General features: G+C 37.6%; 2 protein-coding genes across 2 annotated transcripts; one reads left to right on the top strand and one right to left on the bottom strand.

Annotated features, from left to right (window-relative positions):
- Nucleotides 1–2,515: 2,515 nt before the first annotated feature.
- LOC107042654 (Golgi resident protein GCP60) lies at nt 2,516–7,376 on the top strand. The gene is made up of 4 exons (XM_015263794.1): nt 2,516–2,808; nt 4,057–4,576; nt 4,991–5,549; nt 5,955–7,376. The coding sequence occupies exons 1-4, from the start codon at nt 2,631–2,633 to the stop codon at nt 6,120–6,122; spliced, it is 1,425 nt and encodes a 474-aa protein (XP_015119280.1). The 5' UTR covers nt 2,516–2,630; the 3' UTR covers nt 6,123–7,376.
- Nucleotides 7,377–11,750: 4,374 nt separating this feature from the next.
- Nucleotides 11,751–18,296, bottom strand: LOC107042588. The gene is made up of 7 exons (XM_015263686.1): nt 18,179–18,296; nt 17,953–18,084; nt 17,766–17,846; nt 17,234–17,461; nt 16,049–16,252; nt 13,102–14,225; nt 11,751–12,328 (listed from the first exon to the last, which is right to left on the bottom strand). Exons 1-7 carry the CDS (start codon nt 18,197–18,199, stop codon nt 11,866–11,868), a joined length of 2,253 nt encoding a protein of 750 aa, XP_015119172.1. The 5' UTR covers nt 18,200–18,296; the 3' UTR covers nt 11,751–11,865.
- Between the last annotated feature and the right edge of the window lie 3,662 nt (nt 18,297–21,958).

Here is a 21,958-nt window from a genome sequence, read left to right as displayed (position 1 = left end):
TTCTGCTTTCCTCTAAGTAGAAAATAATCAACCCTCGCGTGTAGGAAATAATTTCGTTGAAAAATCGAGCGAATTCACTAGGAAATTCTATTGGGCTTTCTACTAGTTTTTGGCGGATTCCAGTGATAAATTCCGCAGCGTTTATAAATCATCTGCGCGTTTTTTTTATAGAAATGTTAAAGGGAAAAAATTCTATAGAAAATATTAATGGAATTCGATTTTTCTGTACGACTTACAGAAAAAAAATATAGAAAATTCAGGTCGAAAAATTCCTATTAAAATTTCTAAAAATTTTCTAATTTTAATCATTTTAATTTTTTCAATCGAAACAGTTGAATAGAAAGAGGAAATTCTACACATTTTTTCCATAAAATAGTTTCTATTGGACAGTTTATAAAAAAATCGGCAATAAAACTCCAGAATTCATCAACAAATCGGTCAAAAATCGATAGAATTTCCAATAGAACTTCAATAGAAATTTAATAGACTTTCTTAAAAAAAAATCTCACCTCTGCATCTGTATTTCTGTAGATTCGAAATTCATCTTTATTGATTTTAAAATCGATGACTCAATTACCGATTCGTTAATTACAATCAAAAACCCTCGAGATGAAGTGCCCGAGGCTTAAACTAGAGTACTCGTCCAACAAGAGTTGATAGTTTCAACGTTTCCCTATCCCGACGATAGAATCTCCACCAAATCGATAAAAACCGCAAAAAAAAAAACTAAAAAAATTGAACACCCGAATAAATTCTCATTTTCCCTAATTCTTGAGCGCAAAAAACTCCTGCAATCAGTCCTTCATCTGACCAAACCCAACCGCCGAGATCGCGCCGATATAAAAATCAATCGCCAGTCCATCGCGATGGCCCAGTTTTTCAAATTCAGCAAAATAAGTGAAAAAAAAATCCTCGCTCATAGTATGCCTTCCAGCGCACATTCAACCTTTATTTCAAATTGATAATATCACGGGTGACGACAATCTCACGGTTCTCATATGCAAGCCCTGTACATTTATATCGAAACCAAAGCTATAGGTGCATGAGACCAGTAATAGTTACATGGACATGTGGCCCTAATCAGCTAGATTATCAGTCCTCCACGATAACATTAATTTTTTCGGTTCAGTTGAATCGTTCACCTGATCAACACACATTGGCATTTAAAACGATAAAAAAAATAACGAAAAAGAAGAAATAAAAAACGCTGATTTGAGAAATGCAACGGCAATCATTTACGTCAATGGGAGTTCTAAAATAAAAATGTCCTTCAATGAAAACAAAAATATAATTTTTTTAAAAAGCTGAAGGTCGCAGGTCTTCATTACCGATTAATTAAACCGGTTTGACACTTCTCTTTGGTCTGTCGCTTCTGCTATTTTTAAATTTTCTATCGTGACTGTCAAATTTGACGAGAAACATGTTTTTAGAATTTACTTTACTTTAATTTTTATAGCTTATCAACGTGTTTTTTCTAATTGTCATCCAGTGGGTTTGGAAAGTGATTCATTTAAGATTATTAGCGTTTTTATCGTATTAACTTTTGGATTTGGCCTGTATCCAGAGCCTGTGAAAGCTTCAATATCTCATTTAATAATAAACAACAGTTTATTAAATCCGTAGTGAAGTGGTCAATCGGTTTAAGTCGACTTAGCTCCGAGTTTTTGTTGAATACCTCGGAATTTAAGAAAGATAGCGAATTTTTTGTAAGAACTTTTTCGATAGTCTTCTCTTTTCTTTACAAAAAATATTCTTAGAAAAATTTTGCTAACTCTTTTAGAATTAGCCAGCATAGCTAAACGAATTAGTAGCTGGCCGTTTGACCTCCCACTACTGAAATCAATTCCAACCCTGCAATATCAACCGGCTGTGCGACAGGGATTTTCCATGGTTTCCCTTGCAGTCATGATGATCAAAGATCATTCATGTCGGAATTAAAAATGAAAAAAAAATTGAATAAATTGAGGCGAAAAGAATAACAATAAAAAGATACAAAAAGAAGTGACGCGTTCGCAGAATCGAAACGAAGATAATAAAATAACGAGGCAGAAAGAGACGATCGTACACGAAGGCGGCTGAAAAGGAGGAAAATACCAAATACGCAGAAATATTCCGTTAAACGTGGCGACTAGACAATGAATTATTGCGTTTTTCTTCGTGTGGCCAAGGTTATTCTCAGGTTTCTCTCAGGTTCTCGATCAGTCGGTAAAACAGGTGACAACTTCATGTTTTAAGTTGACCAACCTGAGGTTAACGACAGAAAGAAAAACGCCATTATTATGGTGTATTAATTTTACCTAATTCCCATAATTCAACATAATTAAAATAAACACGAAAGTAAACAACACAGAGGCACCTACAGACGTTTAGTGAAGCGTTCTGGCTTACCCACAGATGACAAATAGTTCCTGAAGTTGATAAATCGCTTGTAGTTGGTAAAATGGGACTTTCAACTTATCAACACGCGGAAAATAGATTGGTACCCCCTCGCCACGTATGAAGACAGAATACCTCACCTCCACAGTACCAAAATGCCCACCCCAGTAATCAGATGCAGTTGACTGCCTGACATTACCATAATAAAGTGCCCAGATAAATAAATAAACCATTGACAATCGTATTCACCACAAATGGCGTCAACAGAGAGTGAAGTGGTGGCTGTCACTGAGGATATTGATAAATTAACAGTGTCCGTTGACCCGTCAACAGTGAAAAATAATGATTCGGCTGACACCCTGGGATTTCAGCCGCATCTCTCGGGATTTGAGACCCGTGAGCTCTACAAAATAGCCCTGAATTTTTACAAAGGTAAGTCGATAATTGTATTATTGCGACAGGCCTAGTTTATTCAACCCTCACACTATTGACGATGTTTCACCTTGTTATTATTATTCTGACATTGGGGGGGGCTGTTCGATTTATGAATAATTCAGGGAATCACTGTGTATGTCTCGTCAATACTACGCCGCGAGGAGACCCGGGACCTAAATGACAACAAGAGCAATATCGCGAAGAACAATAGATGGGGTGGGGAAGGCGAAATGAGTCGTGTTTTTTATCATTAGTAATGCAAGATCGACAGTGGGAAATTTACCATTTTTTTCAAAGGCGCTCTCCAGGCTTTGGAATGAGACCTGATTTATTCCAATCCGAGAGTTTGATCTGGAGATATTGATGATTTGATTACTGAGAGATTGATTGTAGGTCAATTAATCTTGAATAAGTAGTAGAGGCTGTACAAGATTAGACGAAAATTCCATGAAATTACCATTTTGAGCAGCAGGAAAACGATAATTTCCTAATTTACTTGAATTTTTAATCGAAACGGGGATTTAGTATTAAATTGGGTCGAATTTTCAATTAGTTAATGTATTTTCTTGAATTTTTCATGATTTCTGATAATTCTAATGGAAAACGAATTGAAATTCATCGTTTCCTTCAATTGTCTCATTTAATTGTGCATTTTCAATTATGATATTCCTGGAAATTTCAATTTTGTAACAATTTTTCAACCCATTATTTTCAACACTGGATGTATTTATTATACTATTAAAAATTTTGTCCGAAATTTCCGGTACACTTTTTGGAAATTTTTATCAAATTTAATTACCACTGAAATTTCAAGGAATTTCGTCTTTGAAAATTCCGAATTTCGCGAAGAAATCAACGAGAACTGTAAATTTCAGTTTCATTCGCTCTGAAAATGAATAGAAAATTCCGGTAAATATATTCTTGAATTTTCAGGACAGAGATACTGAATACGATTTAGGAGGAAAAAAATCTTGAAATTTCAGATTTCACTGAAAATTGAATGTAATTTGGCACTGAATATTCATATTAGATTGGAAATTCAAATAAATGAAGGAATTCTCGTCTTTATGCTGCATAAAACTCTAGAATTTTCCTGAATTTTAAGTGAAGCCTGAAATTTCATAATTTTTTTCCCCTAAATGGCATTCAGTGTCACTGTCCTGAAAATTAGTAATCTACTGTCCATGAAATTTCATTTTTTTTCCAACAGTGACCGATCACCACGTGAAATTGATTAATTTTCAGAGAAAGAAGGTAAGGCAGTGCATTTGTCGTACGAGGACAAGTTGAAATTGGTGGCGTTTACCCAGCAAGCGACTCATGGCAAATGTACACCAGACAATTCACCAGAGTTGGGGGTGTTGGATGTCATTGGGAAGGACAGACGATTGGCATGGCAGAACTTGGGGGACATAACGAGGGAGGAGGCGATGGAGGGGTTCATTATTTTGCTGGACAAACTGTGTCCCCTGTTCAGAACGGTAGTCGAGGCACAGAAGCGAAACATCGAGGAGCAAGAGCGGAGGAAAAAGGAGGAGGAACTCAAGAGAATCGAAGAGGAGAAGAGGCAGAGGGAGCTGGAGGAGGAGAAGAAGAGGGAGGAGGAGGAGTTGCAGAAGAGGGAGCACCAGAGGAGGCAGATTCAGGAGGCACTCAATCAGCAGACTTATCATCAGTTCAAGGCTTATGCTGAACAGCAGTATCCGGGGAATCCTGAGCAACAGGGGGTGCTGATCAGGCAATTGCAGGAGCAGCATTATCACAGGTACAACTTACTGTTACATTTTCATCAAAATTACGTATTATTTCATTACTTTGGATAACGAGAAAATATAGTTCACTATAAAATCAACGAGTAATTGAAAATATTTAGTCTTGTATTTGAAAATTAGTCTTAGAATTTGATGTAACAAAACTTGAAATTTCTAATAACGGAGTTCAAGTCATTTAATTTCTGGAAGGTTCAACCAAACTACAATTTTCTCAATATCACAATGGAAATTATTGAAAACTGAAAATTCAGGCAATTATTATTCTCTATTTCCTATTATCAATTCCTCTGCACACAATATTAATTGGATTGCAGCTATTGCTTAGATTTGAAGGAATGCAACAGTACTATCTATTTGATAACGAAAAATGAATCATTGGTGTTACTTATTTGTCTATCTCTACGCAGGTACATGCAGCAGCTCCACCAGAATCGACTGATGATTGAGGAAAATAAGGAGAGTGAGAAGAAGGAGATCGATGAGACTGAGGAGGAGGAGAAGAAGTCTGAACAGAAGGAGGAGGAGGAGGTGAATGAGGAGAAGAAGGACAAGGGACGCGATGAGGAGGAGGACGACTCGGATGCTGAGCCTGATTGGCCGCCCATTGAAACCCCCAAGATGTGGACCAGGCCTGGGGTGGAGGAGTTCAAGGACACCATCAAGAGGGAGGCTGGCGATGCTGTCATCAGGGTGGGGCATGGGGAGACTGTCACTGTGAGGGTGCCCACTCACGAGGACGGCGCCTTCCTCTTCTGGGAGTTTGCTACTGATGGATATGACATCGGGTTTGGGGTTTATTTCGAGTGGTCCAAGCCTGAGACCAATCAGGTGTCCGTGCACATTAGTGAGTCCGAGGATGAGGACGATGAGGATGATTATGCTGGGGAGGATCTCGAGACTGGGGTCAACGGGGAGTGCAATCCGGAGGAGAAACCCAGCTCACCGCAGATCAGCATTATTGTGCCGGTGAGTTGTGGAAGATTTTTATTCGTGATTTTTATTGCAGTTGAGATTTATTTTTTTTCTTTTAAATAACTTGTGATTTTCACTTTATAATAATTTTTATCATCTAGAGCTTTTTCCAACATTTTTATGACAGAAAAAAAAACAACTCTTTCATAATGTGACGACTTTTTTTCCATAATGTGAGAACATTTTTTTTCTCGCAATATGAAATTTTTTTTTTAATTTAAAAAAATTTTAAAATTAAAAACAAATTTTTTTTTTTTTTAATATTGATGAAATCTACAAGTTTGTTGAGCTTGAATTTATCATTACGAATTTATCATTGTGTCTTGACAAAAACTTAAGTTAAGTTAATGAATTTTTTTTAGATTTTGAATACTTCACTTTTGAACTTTTTCACTTCAGGTATTTCGACGAGACTCCCAAGAGGAAGTTTACGCAGGTAGCCACCAGTATCCAGGTGAAGGTGTTTACCTACTGAAATTCGATAATTCATACTCTCTGTGGCGAAGTAAGACTCTTTACTACCGAGTTTACTACACACGACCTGGTTTCACGGATAATCCATCTTAACCCGTCGACTGAAGTGTCTGTCGACATTAGCCCCTGGCCAGAGACCATGTTCACACGTTTTATCCTAGTCCGGCTATCGAGGAGTCCCAAAAGAAAGAGAAAAAACCGAAAAAAAAGACACAATTATGTGAGAAATAGTTTATTTATTACAAGAACAACACTTAGATAGGATCGTTGGATTTTATTTGGAGGAACAAACTGCGAATATGCACAACTTTTTCAATATTTTTCACTTAACTCGATGTACGATCTCATCGATAATGTGTGTTTAGTATCTGTCTGTTAATATACAAATGAAGAAATAAACAGAAGAGTATGTAATGTTGATTAACTGTAAACAACACGCGGCACGTGACCTCCACGTCAGTAGTAAAGGATTGAAATCATATAATTTCGGACAGATGTGGCATTTTGTTGAATTCCTAGTTATGTTGAGACCCTTAATGACACACAAGTCATTTTCATTATTCAATATCTATTGAACGGCTCCAAGAATACTGAAAACATCAATTCGGCTACTGAAAAGCGCTAAAAAATAAATAATTTTTAATCATGTTGCACGCTAGCGTTGTTTTGTTGCGGCTGATAAATTATTCCATAAAAAGTTTTTCGTTATTTTGATTCAAAATCAAAACTTTTACTCAAGAAGATATATTCAAATTTTTTTCATAATTTGATGTATTTTTTCCTTTTAATTTCAATCATATTCAAAGTTATAAACTTTCTTCTACTTTTTCTTTGATGAAAAATGTTATTTTTTCATGAGAATCCACGACAAATCCCAGGAATTACTATTATATTATCTCGTAAACGATTTCTATCATTCGTTTTTAAAATTTGCGAATGGCTTCAACATGTAAAAACATTCTTTTTTATCCAAACTACATTAATATCATTTTTGCATTTTTAGCACTTCGCCATGATCTTCTCAATTTTGTATCGATTTGTCACTTTACTACTGACTATTCTCTGTATATTTTGTGGTGTTATGCGTAAATTATATTGTTTGTACTACGGCAATTGGTAACGAGACCCGCACCTAACTCAGTGTCAAAGATCGAGCTTGAATTGATAATAAAAATCTATTCAAAATCGTTATCAATAAATACTGTGTGCCTCAATAGAACTCAAGGAAACCAATGAATTGAATTAATCCACATTTTATTTGTAACCATCAACCATTTGTCTTTATTTCGTACGGCAATATAATGCAGTTTATGTATAATAATCACAATTATGTTAAATTACTATAAATGAGTACAATTATTTTGGCCCTCGCCACGAATACCTTCACTCAATTTTTTTTGTTCTTTTTCTTCTCGTTTTCGTCATAATTTAAACATTTTTACGTACAGGATGCACATTGCCCGCACTCAACGAAGAGCGACCAGTGAATTACTCTCGAAGCACTTATGTATTACTCCCTAAAAATGCTGTAAATATCTCGAACTAATTTTCCTCCTCAAATTCAAATCAAATTCATTTTTTTATCTCGCTTTTGTTGCATTTTTTTTTTCTTTAATTACAAGAGCACTTTTTCAAGACGGCATGAGTTTATGCGATGACTAAATATCGTTTTCGTAGGTTTCTTAATTAATTTTGTTTGTGCAAAGATCTTACGTGGTTATAAAAATTCTACTATCGTTTGAATCGTCAAATTTTCGTTTAGTTAATCGTAATTTGTGGATTGTCTGACGTAGACCGTGTTGATGAGGGCTATTGATGCGATTGGCTGGAAGGATTATATTACTATATTTTTTCAAGTTTTTATTTTTATTTTTTTTTCGTGCGGGTAGGGGAGTGGTGGAGAGCTGGAGACGACCCCGAATGGGCAAATGCGCGAACAATTCCAGTTATTTCTCGAATATTTACTGAAAAACCACGTGGAAAGAAATTTCTTGCATCCAAAAAATTTTTTCGATGTGATCAAACCAGAAGTTGACTTATGAATTCAAACATTTTTTTTCTTACAAATGAGACATTGACTGGCGCAAGTAAACAATTTTAATTTCTAATGGATATAGAAACAAATTAGCAGGCAATGAGATCTCCAAATCGATTGATAATTCTGCAAATGTGCACAAAGGCTTCGTACGAGAGAGATTTGACATTTTCCTTCAATTGCAAAACTACAAAAATAATCTCCTCGAAATGTCGCAACTCACCTCCAGCCCCTCACCACGTTCCCCTGAACAATCACCACTTCAATAATTCCAGATAGCTCAACGGAAATAGTCGACCACTGGATGCCCCGTACAATTCAGTCCCTTGACATTCAACAACACGGTTACTGGTCAAAATAACACACGTAAATTTCGACACACCGATTTTAAAAATGCATTTTCAACACTTGACAATTTAATGTATGCAAATTTCACACGTGTGTAGTTTTCTGTGTGTGTTTTCGTAGTTTTATGTCACCTCAATAATCCCTACTTGTGATAATAATTGAGGGATTAGTAACAGGATAACTCGGAGTATTCGACTATCTGGATCGTCGCGGTAATTGCAATTTAATGCAGATTTAATAAAGTTTAAGGCCCGGATGGATCATCTTTCGACCGTTATCTCGATTTTTTTCCATCTTCATAATCCAAAATATATCACAATTTCCGCTGGATTTTACCTCACGTAGGTGTCCCTAAAAATTATGATTGCGCAATAAAAAAAGTAGAAAAAAAATAAACATTTTCAAAGAATAGTTTTAATAAAGATTAAGAAAGAAGTCCGAGAGAGAGAAAATTGTAAATGGATACTTTATCACGACAACTAACGATCTGAGACAAATGACGGCTGAAGAGCCATTAGATACTATAAATTATCAATTTGCCATTTCCTCCCTATTGGGTTTATTCCCCAATATTATTCAAAACCGCTCTTTGAAAATATTCTGTTTTTTCAACGTTTTTTAAAACGTATAATCATAATTTTTTAAGACTCCAGGGCCACGTAACACTGAATGGCAATCGAAGAATATCGGATTATCAAAATAAAAAACCAACCAACATCACTTCCGAAAGATACTACACGCGCGCCTTAATAAAGATAATATTTTTGTGATTATGAGTATTGGGAGTTGATTTAAAAAAAACTGTAAAGTGTTGTGTAGCATGATATTATTTCGTTGTGATTAGTTTAATTGTAATTTGATATAAATTCACTGAATTCGGCATTTCACTGATTTATATGTTCTCATTTGTTGATGCAATTCGCTGTATTGTTGTTCATATTCTTTTGATTCTTCATTCAATTAATTCTCACGCCAAAAGTAAATATTTATTGATTTCGCAGACTGCGTTGAAATTGTTTGTGTTAACATTAACGTGTGTCATTTCGCCATGTAATCCACCAACACATCTCTTCTCATTCTAATATTTATAGCTATTCTGGCAGTTTGGAAAGACTTCATTGTTCAAGCGCGAAACCAAATAAATGTTCCACTGATTTCCTTCACCGAACGAGTTAACAATTACCTCATTAATTTGCTTAAATTGCACGTTTACCAGTCGATTAATTTATGCTAAGAGTTCAGCGTATTTATCACATATTTGAAGAGCCCTAGTAAAAATTACAATAATATCGTTAAATGGCTTTTGTATGCGCTTCATTACCCAGCGTAAGCATCAAATTGACGGTAGGAATACGGAATTTATTCATTTAAATTTATCATTGCGCGTGTTTAATTCTGTTGAGTGCTTATGGTACATGTACTTATGATTCATTAAACTATTTCGGTTGATTCATTACTCGAAAATACACGTATAAGCATTTAAAATTACATGTACAACAAATATATAGTTATGTATTTTTCTCGTCTCACTTTTCGAATTTAGTTTATATACATGTATATTCATCATAAATGTCGTTAACTTTCATTATCGCTTACGTTTATCATTTAATACTTGAGCTAGTGCACGATACGCGGCTTTGATCGTTCAATATCCAGTGTTTGAAATCAGAAAGTCATTAAACCGTAGTCGTTAAACACTTGACTTCAAGCACATGATGTCTGAACATTGGCAATTTTTTTCAATTTCTTCAATGTCGATTTACAAAAGTAGTCGACGACTGATCAAATTTTTCTCGGATTCTTCTTCCAATTTAAATAATTCGATGCACCTCGTCACCGCGCATCGTGCATTATTTGATTTAAAAGGCATTTATTTTGCGACTCTCGTGAGTTTTGTTAATCTTAAGGAAGAACTATCAAATAAGGAAGGATGGATTCTAACGCTGAGAAATTTATGTCGGCAGTGAAGTGGTGACAAGATTTTTGACTTTTTTGTAGATAATACAAAAATGGGGATTCGATGGTGGGAGATTTTGTCGGCTAGAAAAAAATGTCTGATATTTACAGAATCAATCACTTCAGAGTGAAATTTCGTATTATTTAGCAAACAGCTTCAGAATGAAGAAATTTAACGCAATACCCGATCGTTTGAGTTCTTTTGAACGAAAATTTCGCGAATCGTGGGATTTCTCTTTGATAAATTTATCTCGGGTCCCTTTCGTGTAGACTTTCACGAATTACAGAGAAAGGTATTCGTTGAATTTGTCTAAACTTTTTCATTGAGACGATGGTATTAACAAATCTACAAATTTGTTCTCATTTCTTTTTCTTCAAAAGTCTTTCGATGCTTCTCTTCAAATCATGATTAATACTATTTTCGAAATGGAAGGAATTGAAGACAAATGTCTCCAGAAGGAAGAGCTTCGAGCGATTTTAACAGGAGATTTCTTCAGTTGCAGAAAATATTCTTTGACATTTTCTTCGAAAGCAAGGAAGAATAGGAAAGACTCATCGCGAATTCTCGAATTCCTCTGGAAACATGTCCGAAATGAAGAAGAAATCATCAATTGACTTTTTCACATTTGCATTTGCACTACAAAAATTGAGAGAAATTCTCCAATTATTTTGCAGATCTCTCCGAAAGGAGTAAGTTCAGACAAACTCGTGAAGAAATATTTCTTGTTGGAAATTTCTCAATTACTAAAAACGTCTTTCCCAATTTTCTTCTGAACCTTTTCATCACCTACACTGAGAGAAAAACAAACACGTTGTCAAACAAGTCTTGTTTGGGCCAACAAAATCGCTAGTTGAAAATTGCCAAAAAAGAATTTGTTTGGTTCGAATTTGAAAGTCTCAAACATAAATAATTGTTCTGCTTTCGACAGCAACGAAATATTTGGCTCAAGGGGTGGATAATTCACACCAGACGGTGCCTTTTCAGGATAAAAATATCTCATACAGAGGAAAATTTATCAACAAATATTTTATCCCTAAGTTACAAGATTGCTATCATATCATCATTATTGTTTCATTTAAGGGTTCATTTCTTGTCTGTGATTATTAGACAGCCGAAGCGAAAAACTACTATCCAAAAAACGTATGGGAGTATCGAATAACGAAGGAGTAGTGCTAGAAATGACATTTCTTGCGTGTACAGAGAATGCAATTTTTTTTTAACTACTAAACCTATTTTTGCGACAAAAATTTTTCATTCCGGCGCACTCTTTGCATGTTTGGCACAAAAAATCCTTTTTGATAATTTTCAAAAAACCATTTTTTTGACAAAAGTAAGACTTGTTTGAGAACTTTATCGTTTTTCTCTCAGTGTAGGTGAAAGTACTTAGAAAATATGGAAAAATGAAACTAAATAAATAATAAAATCGTGTTTTCACCACTTCCCTGCGAATTTCGTTGCTTCAATTATGTTTACAAGAAGACTCATTGCACGTATCGTTACAACGATGTCTCCATATTAAGATTCATCCGTCTGGGGGGTCCGAATTCAGTTCTCTCGTCCGTGAAGCTTCGCCTCAATGTTCGGTCGTGTCGACTTGGCTTTGATCTTCTCTCGGTAAGAGAACGGGTCAAGCCGGGGGGTGGGGCTGCTGCTACAAAGCAACGTGTGGTACTTCCAGTCTGCTGAGTCTTATTATTATCCCCTGATGCTGTGAAGAACTGCAGGTACTCGGGCTCTATGCTCATGGTGCGTTGATGCACGAATCTCTTGCTTCTGCGACGATGGCATGGAATCTGAGAGGCTGGCTCACACTCCGCTAGGACAGTCAGAGATCTGCCGAGCTTTTTTATGGCGGCCGGGGGTGAATTCATTGCTTCGCGGTCTCTGTGCCTGTGGGTACCCGCAAACGGATCGTTTGGTCTGCAAACCTCGTGAATTGGACTTGCAAATATCAAAGTTCTGGAAGAAAAAATTAAAAATGTGTTTAGTTGAATGATTTTTCTTCACAACAATTGATTTGATTTTTTTAAAACAATTCATCGGTAACTTTCTTCGTTTTTAATTTAATTTTAATTAATCAATTTTAATTAAATTGTAATTTTTCATTTCATTAGTTTTCATAATTTTTTTCAGCAACGATTTGTTGAATTTATTCAATCGTTGACATAAGAGAATTAACAGACCATCAGAAAAATAATTTTTAAAAAATCAGTTGAATAAATTTTGCTCAAAAACTTCTTAAAAACAATCAGTCACAACATGATCTATGATTTTCCAATAAATTAATCAACATTAATTAACATTAAAACCATAATTATTCAATCATCTCAAGATCGAGTGTATCTAGTGGAAAAAGTCAAGATCCACTCGTCCACCAAATTCTGACCAGACAATCGCCCCCTAAATCCCTCATCCTTAAAAATTCCATAGAAAAAAATACAATTCTATTTTCCTCCACAACTCATTTCACCGATAAATTTTTTCGAGAAACTCCGCCTAAATTTTCCACCGACTCCACACGGAGAGAAAAATACACCATAATTCCGTGAGAGTCCCTCCAAAAATTAGTGTGTCACTCACTAATGCTGGGACATAACAGGGGATCACCAGAGAATTCGTATGTGGTACCCTAAGTTTTACGGGCATCGCGCGAAGTAGTGGCGCAAGTCCCTCTAAAAATTTTCTATGAAATTTTCAAGTCCCTGAACTCAAACCTTAACAATGAAACTTACCTATTAGGATTCTCCCTGCGCCCCTCTGCACTCCCCCCTCCGCCCCTGAGGCAGTTCTCCCTCATAAAAACAAGTCTGCCCTCCTCGCCCTTCTCCCCGCCAGCCACAAGATTCCTGAACTCCTCAGTAGTAACCAGCGTGTACCTCCTCCTATTTTGTTTGAGTATCGACTTGAGACAGAAGTACGTCTTCGACTCGGGCATGACCTTCCCCCCGACGCCCCCCTCAGTCCTGGCGATGGTCACCCCACTGCCCCCAGCCCTCCCCCCATCAGTCACCCCCCTCCTCTTGGGAATAGCCCCCCTCCCCCCAGCCGCAGGAACACCAACCGATCCCTCCTCACTCTCCAAAATATTCTCCAAACTTCTCCCATTGACCCTCAAAAACTGCAGACTATTCCCCCTCAGCAAATCACAAGAATTCGTCCTCAAATTTGGCTCAGAAATATCCCTAGTAATCAGCGAACTATCTAAACTATCAATACGATTATTGGAGGCACTGCAGACACCACAGCTACGTAATTCCGTGGTGGATTGACCCCTCAAGGTGGTGCACTCAGTCTGCTCATCAGGGAGTCTTGCTTGATGACAGGAGCAGTTGCAGGTGGAGGGCGGTGGCTCGAGGACAGCGAAGAGACTCTCGTTGGTGATGCTGCGCCCCACAGAGCAGGCGATCTCGTGAACTCCCTCGGGATTGCGAGGACGCTCGTAGAGCAGAGCCTCTGAGTAGCTGGGGACGAGTACTCCAGAGTCAGGATTCGCTTGCTCTGATGACGATGAGGTGGGACCAGCCGGCTCCATCAGCAGGGCCTCGCTGTAGCTGGGGGCCAGCATGTAGGAACCTGGTGCACTCAACTGGCTGGAGGAGGCGTGGATGGGCTCGCCGCTCGTTGGTGTGTCGTAATTGACGCCGAATAATTTTGTTATTTGGTAGTCGGCGTACTGGGTGTTGCACTCGATGATTATTCGCAGGGGCCAGCTCAGGAGGAGGGCACTGAGGCACCAGTACACGTAGGAATTTGTGAACCAGGGACGCCCGAGAACTGCCACCAGTGTCGTGGAAGCGTTAAAATTGTAACCAAGGTCCAGACCCTCTCGCATTTCCATGTAATCGTCCCTCAGTTCCTGTTAATGATTAATGGAGTCGTTTGAAAGGACAGGGGTTGGCGGGACATTGCAGCGTGCACTTTTAGATTGGGATCTTTGAGGAGCCCCGGAAACGGTCATTGCGGTGACATTTCTGGAATTGTTTTCGGGGTTTTATTCACTGGGAAGAAACGTAGGCCGGTTCTTTGGGGAATTTATCGAGATTTTTTTGGTTGGGCGAGTGGATCGGGGAGTGAATGAGTACAATGGAACTTTGATAATAAATTGTAAAGAAGTGTGATAAATCACACGAAAGCTCGTAAGGTATGTGCCAGCTGATCAATAAGGAATTGGGATGTTGTGGGGAATTTATTCATTAAGTAAAGTGGTTTATGATCATTGAATAACACTTTTTCGTGCTGTGTTATTTTATTAGTTCATGCGATATTATTTTATCTTGTTTGTTTCGACTTTTCCGGCTTCAGGATTAGATTAAGCTGATTCGATTCATTCTTATTCTTGATGTATATATTTTTGGCAAATGGAAAACTGCATCTTTTACGGCACTACCGATGAATAATCCCATCAAATATCTTTTCGAATAGTGAAATTGAATAGCAGAAATCACGAATTGCGGACGGAAAATTTTTAAAACGGGATAATTGGCTAGAAAATTGAAAATTTTGTTTTTCTTCATTTGTGTTCATGCGATATTATTTTATTTTGTTTGTTTCGACTTTTCCGTCTTCAGGATTAGATTAAGTTAATTCGATTCATTCTTATTCTTGATGTATATATTTTTGGCAAATGGAAAACTGCAACTTATACGGCACTACCGATGAATAATCCCATCAAATATCTTTTCGAATAGTGAAATTGAATAGCAGAAATCACGAATTGCGGACGGAAAATTTTTAAAACGGGATAATTGGCTAGAAAATTGAAAATTTTGTTTTTCTTCATTTGTGTTCATGCGATATTATTTTATTTTGTTTGTTTCGACTTTTCCGTCTTCAGGATTAGATTAAGTTAATTCGATTCATTCTTATTCTTGATGTATATATTTTTGGCAAATGGAAAACTGCACCTTTTACGGCACTACCGATGAATAATCCCATCAAATATCTTTTCGAATAGTGAAATTGAATAGCAGAAATCACGAATTGCGGACGGAAAATTTTTAAAACGGGATAATTGGCTAGAAAATTGAAAAATTTGTTTTTCTTCATTTGTGTCAGTGAAAACTTGGAATTACTGTTTTTTCTTCAAATATGGGAAGCGTACGAATATTTTCAAGTTTTATGATCTCACTTTAACGAGCCGAAATTAAAAAATGCAAAATAACGTGGGCGGAAAGAAATAAAAGATTTAATTTTTCAATGTCTCCGGAAAGTTTTTAAATCGATATATTTTTCGAATAACGAAAGAATCCCCGTAAATTCTATTTCTATCCTTGTCTTTCAAAAGAATTAATAGAATAAATGACAATAGTTTAGAATTGGAAACTGAAATTTTTATGCGATTATTATTCTGTAATGCATTAAATTAAATTATATGTAAACCGTTTTTGTAATTATTTGTGCAGAGCATTGAGGGCTACAAGAAAAATTTCGCTCTCTCCTGCAGATTCCGCAGGAGAGAGCGAAAACATAATTAATTGAAAACGGTTTTCCCGGTTCGCTACTGGCATAACAAGCAATGTTGACTCGAAAGATCGTTTTAATTTGCATTCCACTCAGTTGATTGCACTTTATCGATCCCAATCAACTAGACTTTGGCATTTGCTAATTTAAACAGCCCGAAAAATCGATTCCCTCTCGGGAATTCATATCCCGCGGAAAAAACAAGTGTTTTTCTTTTACCTGCTCAGCAAAGAAGCGGGATCTCGCCTCCTCGAACTCGGTTGCTGATCGCATATTGGAGAAAGCGAAACCCTTGCTCAGGGTTATCTTTGTTATCGGGATCTTGGCGTCCATGGTCAGCTCTTTGCTTATGTCCTTGACACCGCAGTAATCGTAGAAGTAGAATGATGTCGCGGCATTTGTGTTTACACGCTCGTAGTAAACCTGGGGAGTGAAAGTGATGGGGATGTTTTAGGGGGCAATAAATTGCGGCTGATCTGGAATTCTATTTGATGGAGTTTCTGGGGTGATGTAGAGTTCCAAGAAGGGGGAGAGTCTACAGTGAATGGAGGAGTTGTTTTTTTTTCCATTTGTGGAGGGAAAAACCCAGCGTTATATGTAGATTATTTCGATAATATCCACGAGAGAAATGGATTTAGAGATTATCTAAACACCTGTTTTACGGAGTATTTTACGAGCTATGGAAGTGATTCTCTAATGCTTTTTCGCCCCGGCCCACTCTTTTAAGGAATTCAAAGGGGAAGTTTTCGATCTTGTCATGGATTAAAATAAAAATAGTACAAATTAACTCGTAAATATCTCCATCTATTGAGTTTCAAAGTGAAACGTCAAGAGAATTTTTTTATGGGAAATTTTGTAAACTATGAAAAATGGCTGATGGTGATGTATTTTTCAGACATTTTTAGGCACTAAAAAACGTCTGAATAAAATGAAAACGTCTGAATTTCAGGCGAACAGGTGCCCAGACATCTTAATTGATGTTTAAAATTCCAACAAATTTTCATTTTATTCAGACTTTTTTTAGTGTCTGAACACGGAGAGAAATTTTTTAGAAAAATTCTAGTGCTAGCACGGAAGAAGAAGCGCAAAGTGATGGCCAGGAAAAAAGTCCAGTGCCGGCACTAGAAATTGTATTGGGGAAAACGTGAATTTTACCCCGCATTTCTGTGAAAATTTACCGTAACAGCACTAGAATTTTTCACAGCCGGTGGATTGTGATTTTTGCCAGACTCGTACTAGAATTTTTCTAGAAAATTTCTCTCCGTGAAAAATGTCTACAAAAGCCGTGTGAAATTCGGACACTCGTTTTTCCTGTGAAACGCTTCTCTCCCGAAATAATCCACAACTCCATCAATTCTCGATCCCCTCTGATTCCCCCACTCTCCCCTCCCCCCTTCGATTTACCTGAGTCGTTGTATAATTATCCCCGTTCCTATATCTCGTAATCTGTCGTTTTCTCCTGACATAGTGATAAGAGACTGCCTTCCACCAGATAGTAGGCTGCACCAATCTCAGCCCCGCCAATTTCGATAAAATGTTATCCTGACTCTCGCCGTGCTTCAAATCGAGTCTGATGGGCGAATGGTAGCACTCGACAAGATAAACCAGGTACAGCATGCCCATAAAAGCCATCTAAACAACGACCCTCCAATAGCTCATCACCACCATTATTTCAATAGTGAAATGATCAGACGGTTTAAGCTAATTTAGCCTTTAGTTGAGTTTTCCAGAAAAATTTCCGAATCCAAGAGAGATAGCGAAATTTTCATAATAACCTTTTTTGTAGAGCGAATTAAGTGCTACTAAAAAGGTTATGATAAAAATTTTGCTATCTCCCTTACATTTCGAGATATTCAGTGAAAACTGGCCAACAGCCAAAATCGACTTAAACCGTTTGACCACTTCACCACTGATTTATTTTCCCAATTAAACTCACAGGAATGTAGATGTAGCCGTCGTCGCAGGGTGACACGTGCCTCGTGGACTTGAGTGGAATCTTAGAAAAATTGATGACAATCTGCCGGGAAAAAAGCCCCATAAATCGTCACTCCATTCCCCACACAATTCCATTTAATTACCCGCAATTATCCCTTCGAGGAAACAAACGCCATTGCAGTACACACCTTTGTAACATTAGCACACCTGCACCACGTGACCGCAGCTAAACACCCGTAAATCAGGACCGAGAGGACCAGGCACTTGCAATTTGCCTCTTTCTGCAGCGCACCGCAGAAAGTTTGCGAAATGGGTCGTTGCTGAATCGAAAATACAAAAAATAGTCCAGCAATAATCAGGGAAAAATAATGACACCCACGGATAAACATTCGCCTCTCCCTCATCATTACTCACCTCCTCACTGTCCCGATTCATCTTGTAAATGTCTCACAACTCCTCCAATTATTTTTCATTTGAGACGGTGTATCATAAAAGACCTATTCATCAAGACTGACTATAATGAGGGGGCTCGGATCACCAGGATGACTGCCCTCCCCCGCAAAGTAACAAACTCCTCGGCCAGCATGACGTGCATGAAAGATTAAATTGCAGGAGAATCTCAGAGACTCCGAAGGACACTTTAAAGAGGCCCTCTAATTTTGCGTTGAGATTAATATTTGCACAATCTTTGGGGGCGAGTGGCTGGACGACTGGGCTTTTTATTCAAATTTAAAGGGCAAGAGTCGAATTGAAGACTAGAGACTAAGTGAGATTGAAACACGAGAGGAGAGTGGGGACGAGGGTGGATATTGTACCATCCACCCTCCGAGAGCGTTTAGGGGTGACTGCCAACTGGTGTCGCCTCCTCGGCGCCCCGACGCCAGCCTACGAGCCATTCCACATAGTTTAGCCCCTGTTTTCATCCCCCAGCCGCCCCCCCGCCAGCGGGGATGACGAGGGTGTACTAATCGGGGCACTAACATCGCTCGTGCTACGGGTGGAAACTGCCTGATTATGGAGCGCGGAAACGTGACCATCAATGCAGCGCTCGTCGATTGAAAAATCAATCGAGGCGGAGTGGAGGGCCTCTATACCACTGTGACCCAGACGACTGGACTCGGCGGACATCCATCGACCTGGCGATGGCCGGTTTATATTTTCTGGTTCGATCGGCGGATAATTCTTTTGACGGGGGTTGATGAACATTGCACGAGTCACGGGGGGGTTATTACTGGATTCGTTGGAATGAACTTGGGGGAGGGGCGGTCCAGCGCCGGTCAGCGGTGGTCAATATTACCTCGCAGGAGAAAAGTTCAGGGGAATACCTAACGGATTCGGTAGACTATTCTAGGGGTAAACATTTTTGGCGGAAATTGCCGGTACACTTTTTGAAAATTTTTAGCGAATTTAATTACCGGTGAAATCTCGAGGAATTTCGTCATTGAAAATTCAGAATTTCGGGGAAAAATTTAAGAGAACTGGAAATTTCAGTTCCGTTTTTCGTTGACAATGAATAGAAAACCAGAAAATTCCGGTAAATATATTCTGGAATTTTCAGGACCGGGGTTGCCAGATTTTGAGGATTTATAGCCAAATCCTGCACAATTTTAAATCGGGTGACGTCACGATCTGGTAACACTGTTCAGGACAGTGACATTGCATTCGATTTAGGGGGAAAAAATAATGAAACTTCAGATTTCACTGAAAATTCATATTAGATTGGAAATTCAAATGAATTAAAGAATGTCTTTATGCTGTTTAAAATTCTGAAATTTTGCTGAATTTTCAGTGAAACCTGAAATTTCATGATTTGTTTTCCTTTCTCCACCCCTATTTTTTCATCTCTTTCTTAATCTAATTATTCTTTGTTTTGTTATTTCCACATCAAATCATTTTTTTCTACTAATTAAACATTCTTGAAAGAATGCAAGCCATCACATCCCCATTTAGGTAATTATTTTACTTTAGATCCTACTACGAACTTTACATTTCTCTCAACCGTCCAGCAATCGGCCTGTTCGCCCCAGTAATTTTCCGCCGATTCCGAAAAAAGTTGCATTTTGTTTTATGCAAAAAATGTAAATCTCCGATGATCCGTGATACACCTGTGATACTATCAGCCACACCATTACTCATTCACCAATGCAAATGACATGTTTGAGCATCAGACAATCCCCACCCCCCGAAAATCCCCCCAATCTCCTCCCTCAGGATTCCCTGAACATCATTAAATGATGTAAATTTTCTCTCGCAGAAAACGTACACCGGGTAATTGATGGTGATGTTATTAAACGTCATCCCGGGGGTTTACTCCGTCCGCGTTAAACCCCGTGACGTCCTCCCCTCATTTCGGCGAGATAAAGGCATCCTCTGGCGCCGGCATGACGCCCCAGACGAACTCATATCGATTGCAATTCAAGAAGAATTTGTACATAACGTGACGCTCTCCCATCCTCCCCTGCATCCCTCAACAATCCACTCTTCCATGCATTTACTTTTATCTAAGTAAACTGATGATTCATCGATAAACCCTTTTTTCTACTTCCTCCCTCGCTTTTTCCTCTCTCCTCTCTGTGCACAGCATCTCAGAATATTATCTCTAATTTCATTCTGTGTATTTCCATGTGCTGCGTATATTTGTGGGTCAGATTGATCCGGGAAATATTCCATTCCGGGTCATCAAGTAAATAGTTCATCGTTCCAGAAAGCATATCGTGCGAAAATTTTCCTGTATGATTTTTCGGTAGATATTTGATTGACAAAACCCAATAGGTTTGCGGTTTTCGATATGAATTATTCTTTTCAGAAATTTTGTAGAAGTTCCTACTTTTCATTGCAGAATTCAAGAAAAAAAATTTTGAGAATTTATGTAGAAAAATTGTTGGGGAAAATTTCAAACTTTATCAGTTATTGCTTGCGGAAGGAAGAGGAATTCCATACAATTTCATACTCCAATTGAAATATAAAACCAATAAAATTCTGAGATTATTCTATTGAAGGAATTTTTTCAATTTTTTTATTCCATAATTCATATTTTCTTGAATTTATTGATTTTTGGAAGGAACCCACACGGAAAAATTTATATTTTGAACAATATATTTAAAAATAGCTTAAATTGGCCCCATTTATGTAAAAAAAAAAAAAAATATTATATAAAAAGCAATATTATTTCAAAAATATATATATAACATATATTTCATATTTTTATGTTTATAAATATACAAATATAAAAAAATATATGAAATATATGTTTTATATATTTTATTTATACATTCTATATAAATTAGCAAAATATATGGAATTGGCCCACTTTATACATTTTTAAAATAAATTTTTTGATGGGGGAAGCTTTGTAAGGCAGATTAAATGAAATTTTACCTTCTCAGAAATTTCTATCACATTATAGTTTCACTGAATTTCCAAAGAACCTCGTCATTGAAAAATCATTTAACAAGACCAGGGAAATTCAGGTGAATATATTAACGAATTTTCAATTAATTGAAAATTAATTAATTGCGGGGGGGGGGGAACCCCTTGCTCTTGCGATTGCATCGATTCGCCACGATGTTTTGAAGTTCCACCTTGATCATTCTTTTTCCTCCCTCCCACACTTTTAGTTGAGTGTACCTCTGACCGTGTCCTTCGAAACCCCTCGTGTTACCCTACCACTTGTGCTAGTGAATCGTATCCTAGACCCACCCCCAAATAGGTGGAACTGCGACAGAAGCACAAGGCGCAGATCCACAAGCTGGAGAGCAGCCAAATCCGCATACAAATCTATAAAACAAACTATTTTTGCAATACTGTTGCAATACTTCTACACAAATTATTTTATGCAATGGAATCACGCCGGTCACTTCTGCGTCCCCCATAAGGATCCAGATATTTTCAAATAGTAAACCCTCTTGTTTGATTTTTTTTATGGAAAGAAAAGAACAATAGGTTGAAAAAAAATCGAAAATTTGAGCCGAGGAAATTCCATAGAAAATATCTCAATAGAATAAAGTGTGAAAAAATCGAATTCTATTCATCAGATCGTTCACGCACGAAAAAATTTAATATAAAAACCTATCGAATTCGTTAGAAAATTCTGCCCGAATTCCGTCAAATAGTCGATTTTATTTTCCTCCGCTGTTTCATTTTGCCCCGCCCTCCTCTACCATTCGTCGGTAAAACAAATATTTCGTTCCTGTT

Source organism: Diachasma alloeum, unplaced genomic scaffold (assembly GCF_001412515.2).
Source record: "Diachasma alloeum isolate Michigan unplaced genomic scaffold, Dall2.0 Dall_scaffold_00494, whole genome shotgun sequence".
Classification (NCBI taxonomy): Eukaryota; Metazoa; Arthropoda; class Insecta; order Hymenoptera; family Braconidae; genus Diachasma; species Diachasma alloeum.
Note: the sequence above shows the minus strand (reverse complement) of the source record. Positions and strands in the feature narration are given on the sequence as shown.

Excerpts from the sequence above, each read along its gene's own strand:
- LOC107042588 (XM_015263686.1), bottom strand. The coding sequence starts at position 18,199 with ATGAATCGGGACAGTGAGGAG. Across the intron at positions 16,253-17,233 it reads ATAATTATACAACGACTCAG|GTTTACTACGAGCGTGTAAA; the intron begins GTAAATCGAAGG and ends TTCACTCCCCAG. Across the intron at positions 14,226-16,048 it reads CCCGCTTCTTTGCTGAGCAG|GAACTGAGGGACGATTACAT; the intron begins GTAAAAGAAAAA and ends AATCATTAACAG.
- LOC107042654 (XM_015263794.1), top strand. The coding sequence starts at position 2,631 with ATGGCGTCAACAGAGAGTGAAGTGGTGGCTGTCACTGAGGATATTGAT. Across the intron at positions 4,577-4,990 it reads CAGGAGCAGCATTATCACAG|GTACATGCAGCAGCTCCACC; the intron begins GTACAACTTACT and ends ATCTCTACGCAG. Across the intron at positions 5,550-5,954 it reads AGATCAGCATTATTGTGCCG|GTATTTCGACGAGACTCCCA; the intron begins GTGAGTTGTGGA and ends TTTTCACTTCAG.